Source organism: Cebus imitator, unplaced genomic scaffold (genome assembly GCF_001604975.1).
Source record: "Cebus imitator isolate Cc_AM_T3 unplaced genomic scaffold, Cebus_imitator-1.0 Scaffold690, whole genome shotgun sequence".
NCBI classification, from domain to species: domain Eukaryota; kingdom Metazoa; phylum Chordata; class Mammalia; order Primates; family Cebidae; genus Cebus; species Cebus imitator.
The window spans coordinates 395,829-401,336 of NW_016108005.1; the positions used below are offsets into that span (position 1 = coordinate 395,829).

A 5,508-nucleotide genomic window follows, 5' to 3' on the forward strand; every position below is an offset into this window, starting at 1 on the left:
TTTGAGACAGAGTTTCATTCTTGTTGCCCAAGCTGGAGTGCAACGGCTTGATCTCAGCTCACTGCAACCTCCGCCTCCCGGGTTCAAGTGATTCTCCTGCCTCAGCCTCCCAAGTAGCCGGGATTACAGGCATGCACCACCATGCCTGGCTAATGTTTTGCATTTTTACTAGAGGAGGGGTTTCTCCATGTTGGTCAGGCTGGTCTCAAACTCCTGATCTCAGGTGATCTGCCTGCCTCGGCCTCCCAAAGTACTGGGATTACAGGCATAAGCCACCATGCCCAGCGGGGAAGTAGGATTTTTTCTTTTTGGAAGAAAATCACTTTATTCTAATTAACTCACAAAGAATAAAATTATAACAGCTAGTTTAAGGAGGCCACAAAAACATTTGACCAGCTCCAAATTCTACAGAGTAGGAACACCTCCTTCCATTTCAGTTCTGAAGCAAGGAAGCTAGGAATGACAGGAGAGGTTTAACTGGTGGCTACACTTTATACCTTCACTATTAATTACATTTTTATATTAACTTGGTTATGAGAGCTGGTTTTCCATTTCTCCAGGTTGAACTTCTTGATTAGGCCAATCTGTTTGCAAGTCGGCACTGTTTCAGCGCCTCACTGAAACCCTCACAGAGCTTGATGTCACCCTGGTTTTGGGCACACTCCAGAAACTGTTCAATCTCACAGAAGCAAGGCTGCTGCTGCTGCGCCAGCTGCGTTCCAAGAGGCTCTCGGTAAGTGATGTCAGGCCTCGCAGGTTCACTTCCTCCATTGAAGCCCCTAGTAATGGTGTGGCCCAGTATGTGCCCTGCAGCAGAGCCCACAGCCACACCAGCTGCAGTGGTTGCCATCTGGGCCTGCAGTCCTGGCTGCCGGGGCGCAGCAGCAGGAGAGCCAACTGCAGAGGGGGGTGCCGCTGCTGGTGGCTGAGCAGCTGGTGCTGGCCTGGGCACAGTTCTCAACTGAGGGGCCCGGCTGGCCAGAGGAGCCATGCAGGAGGTGTGGCTACGGCTTCCACGCGGCATCCTAGCTCCGGGGCGGCTCGGTCTTTAGACATGCAACAACCGGAAGTAGGATTTTTAAGACTTTGAAGTTTGAAAATGCTTGTAGACTGTACGAAATTGATAATTTGGCTGGGTATAGAATTGTAGTTTGGATATCCTTTTCCCACTGAATTTTTAAGGTGTTGCTCCCATGGCAACCTTAAGGTGTTCTAAGGTAGAACTTCTAATGTGATGAGAAGTCTAATTCCTTTTGCATGTGCCCTGATTTCCTCCCTGGAAATATTGAGGAACCTTTATTTTACATGGTTTGCCCATTCACTGGGCTAGGCACTTGATGGGTAGATTTCACTCCAGAGACTCATTCCCTTCAGTAAAGGCCTACTGATTTTTAAAGTAGCTTAGTTGTGAACAGTAGCTCACACCTGAAATCCCAGCACATTGGGAGGCTGAGGGAGGTCGATCGCTTGAGCCCAGGAGTTTGGGACCAGCCTGGGCAACATGGCAAACCCTGTCTCTACCCAAAAAAATACAAAACATATTAGCTGGGCTTGGTGGTCATTCTTGTAGTACCAGCTGCTCAGGAGGCTGAGGTGGGAGGGTTACCTGAGCCTGGGAGGTGGAGGTTGCTGTGGGCCAAGAAACAGACTCTGTCTCAAAAAATAATAATGCTGGGCATGATGGCTCACGCCTGTAATCCCAGCACCTTGGGAGGCCGAGGTGGCCAGATTGCCGGAGGTCAGGAGTTCGAGACCAGCCTGACCAATATGGAGAAACCCTGTCTGTACTAAAAGTACAAAAGTAGCTGGTCGTGGTGGCCCATGCCTGTAATCCCAGCTACTCAGGAGGCTGAGGCAGGAGAATTGCTTGAACCCGGGAGGTGGAGGTTGCACTGAGCCGAGATTGCGCCATTGCACTCCAGCCTGGGCAACAAGAGCAAAACTCTATCTTAAAAAAAAAAAAAGCCTGGTGCAGTGGCTCATGCTTGTAATCCCAGCACTTTGGGAGGCTGAGGTGGGCAGATCACGAAGTCAGGAGATCGAGACCATCTTGGCTAACATGGTGAAACCCCATCTCTACTAAAAATATAAAACATTAGCCAGGCATGGTAGCATGTGCCTGTAGTCCCAGCTACTCAGGAGGCTGAGGCAGGAGAATCGCTTGAATCCAGGAGGTGAGGCTGCAGTGAGCCGAGATCATGCTACTGCACTCCAGCCTGGGCAACAGAGTGAGACTCCATCTCAATAATAATTAATAATAAGAATAAAGTAGCTCATCTATCACTTTTAATTCCTAAGAATCCTTTTGTCTGTTTCTTGATTTTCATTTCGTTCTCTTTTGTAGTAGATGTAATCTATCTCTAAGGAGTACTGATTTTTGACATATTGTTTCTTACATATGTAGTAGTTCCTTTTTAGATCCCCCTTTTCAGTTTAATTACACATATATTTGAGACAGAGTCTCACTCTATCACCCAGGCTGGAGTGCAGTGGCACGATCTCAGCTCATTGCAACCTCCACCTCTGAAGTTCAAGCGATTCTCCTGCCTCAGCCTCCTGAGTCGCTGGGATTACAGGTGCTTGCCACCATACCCAGGTAAGTTTTTGTGTTTTTAGTAGAGACGGGGTTTCACCACATTGGTCAGGCTGGTCTTGAATTCCTGACTTCAAGTGATCCACCTGCGGTGGCCTCCCAAAGTGCTGGGATTATAGGCAGGAGCCACCATGCCTGACCTAATTTTATATTTTTCAGTAATTTTTTTTTTTTTTTTTTTTTTTTTTTTTTTTTTTTGAGACAGAGTTTCGCTCTTGTTACCCAGGCTGGAGTGCAATGGCGCGATCTCGGCTCACCGCAACCTCCGCCTCCTGGGCTCAGGCAATTCTCCTGCCTCAGCGTCCTGAGTAGCTGGGATTACAGGCACGTGCCACCATGCCCAGCTAATTTTTTGTATTTTTAGTAGAGACGGGGTTTCATCATGTTGACCAGGATGGTCTCGATCTCTTGACCTCGTGATCCACCCGCCTCGGCCTCCCAAAGTGCTGGGATTACAGGCTTGAGCCACCGCGCCCGGCCTATTTTTCAGTAATTTTAAAGGCTTTTCCAAGTGTTGGGTGGTATTGACAGTTTGTTCGTATTTAAGAATGAGACCCGAAAACGCGGCCGGGCGCGGTGGCTCAAGCCTGTAATCCCAGCACTTTGGGAGGCCGAGGCGGGTGGATCACGAGGTCAAGAGATCGAGACCATCCTGGTCAACATGGTGAAACCCCGTCTCTACTAAAAATACAAAAAATCAGCGGGGCATGATAGCACGTGCCTGTAATCCCAGCTACTCAGGACGCTGAGGCAGGAGAATTGCCTGAAAACCCAGGAGGCGGAGGTTGCGGTGAGCCGAGATCGCGCCATTGCACTCCAGCCTGGGTAACAAGAGCAAAACTCCATCTCAAAAAAAGACAAAAAAAAGAAAAAGAAAAAGAGACCCGAAAACGCTGCTTGGAACCAACCAAACGGCACCTAAGATGTGCGCTTTTCCTCGCTCCTATCCTTGCATAGTGAGATGCACGGGAGCGAATACTCCACGTGCTGAGTGGGCCATGGTGCTTCTAATGGAGAGGGGCCAAGACAGGCACCTTGTTAAGCCAAGTCAGTGCTTTTTTACCCTGGAGTCTTGAGAAAACCTCTACATAAGGAAAAAAAGCAAGGTGAAATACCATATTGCACCTGAACTTAAGTCAGGGCTAGGTTAGGGGGTACTTCTGGGGTTACAGATGCACACCAGGTTTGGAGATGTAGGCAGTAGCATTTCCTTAGTAATGTGTCTTACTTGTTTAATACATGCTTCGTGGCCGGGCACGGTGGCTCACGCCTGTATTCCCAGCACTTTGGGAGGCAGAGGCGGGGGGATCACCTGAGGTCAGGAGTTCGAGACTAGCCTGACCAACACAGTAAAACCCTGTCTCTACTAAAAATACAAAAAATTAGTGGGGCGTGGTAGCGGGTGCCTGTAATCCTAGCTACTTGGGAGGCTGAGGCAGGAGAATCACTTGAACCCAGCAGGCAGAGGTTGCAATGAGCCAAGATTGCACCATTGCACTCCAGCCTGGGCAATAAGAGTGAGACTCCTCAAAAAGAAAGGAAAAGAAAAGAAAATGCAAAAATTAGCTGGGTGTGGTGGCACACCACGCCGTGCCCAACCATGAAGCATGTGTTAAACAAGTCCCAGCTACTCGAGGGTGAGGCAGGAGACTCACTTGAACCCGGGAGGCAGAGGTTGCAGTGAGCTGAGATGGTGCCACTGCACTCCAGCAATTCTCCTGCCTCATGTTAGCCAGGCTGATCTCGAACTCCTGACTTCAGGTGATCTGCCCATTTGGTCTCCCAAAGTGCTGAGATTACAGGCGTGAGCCACCATGCCTGGCGTCCCATAGGACTTTCTACAGGAAATTCACTAAGTCGTACAGCAAATGTAGACGGAAGCTTGTGAATGGCTTTTTCTCAAAATGCCCTGGTTAAAATCAGAGCGAGTCATTAAAGGTCCCTGGTGTTGTGCTGTGAAATGTTACTTTTGCCCATGGCAGGATGCTGCCCCCACCTCCGAGGGGCTATGAGGTAATGTGCGGCATCCACACTGATCACCTTTCCAGAATCACATGAGTGTTGTGGACACGTGTAAGCCCTAGGCTTGGGTGGCGGAGACTTGGTCTTGCAGCCCCCTGGTCTTGGCCCCATTCATTCCATCCACCCATGCAGCATGGGCTGGCCTTGGGCAGGGCTTTCCATAGCTCCAGGCTGGGGCGGAAAGAGTCAACAGGGAGGTAGCAGGAAGCCCCCCACAGAGCAGGAAGCTAGCTGCATGGACCCCATGCAGAATTCAGGGAGAAGTCACCAAGGGTCGGTAGAGGGACCAGGGTCGGGGAAGTCAGGCCGTGCTACAGGTTCCCTAGGAGGATGCCAGAGCTGGCTGGGGTGCAGCAGCTGAGACCTCTCCCTGCAGGGCCAGGCTGCGCCCTTTCCCATGCAAAGGCTTTCCTCTGTGCTGCAGAGACCAGACAGGAAGGCTGGAGGGCCTTGGTGGCAGTGTAGGAGGCTGGGCCACCATCGAGGCCTGGGTGTCTTTCTGGCTGGAGCTACTGAGAGCCCTGCCCTGGGCAGATAGCTGAGGAGAGCCCCCTTGTCCCTGTGCCCAGATACTTTCTGGGCCGGGTAGCCTCTCCTAATGCTCCTGACCAGTGGATTTAAGAAAATGTCAGCCCCCATGGCCAGGCACAATGGCTCACACCTGTAATCCCAACACTTTGGGAGGCCAACATGGGAGATCACTTGAGGTCAGGAGTTCAAAACCAGCCTGGCCAACATGGTGAAACCCCGCCTCCACTTAAAATACAGACAATTATTGGGCCGGGCGCGGTGGCTCACGCCTGTAATCCCAGCACTTTGGGAGGCCGAGGCGGGTGGATCACAAGGTCAAGAGATCGAGACCATCCTGGTCAACATGGTGAAACCCCGTCTCT

General features: G+C 50.7%; 1 protein-coding gene across 1 annotated transcript; it reads right to left on the bottom strand.

Moving 5' to 3' along the window:
• Positions 1 to 298: 298 nt before the first annotated feature.
• On the bottom strand, positions 299 to 1,061 carry LOC108296212 (coiled-coil-helix-coiled-coil-helix domain-containing protein 2-like). The gene has a single exon (XM_037734944.1). It carries the CDS (start codon positions 1,022 to 1,024, stop codon positions 575 to 577), a length of 450 nt encoding a protein of 149 aa, XP_037590872.1. The 5' UTR covers positions 1,025 to 1,061; the 3' UTR covers positions 299 to 574.
• Between the last annotated feature and the right edge of the window lie 4,447 nt (positions 1,062 to 5,508).

What these genes read in the sequence shown, in the direction of transcription:
- LOC108296212 (XM_037734944.1), bottom strand. Translation starts at nt 1,024, where the DNA reads ATGCCGCGTGGAAGCCGTAGCCACACCTCCTGCATGGCTCCTCTGGCC.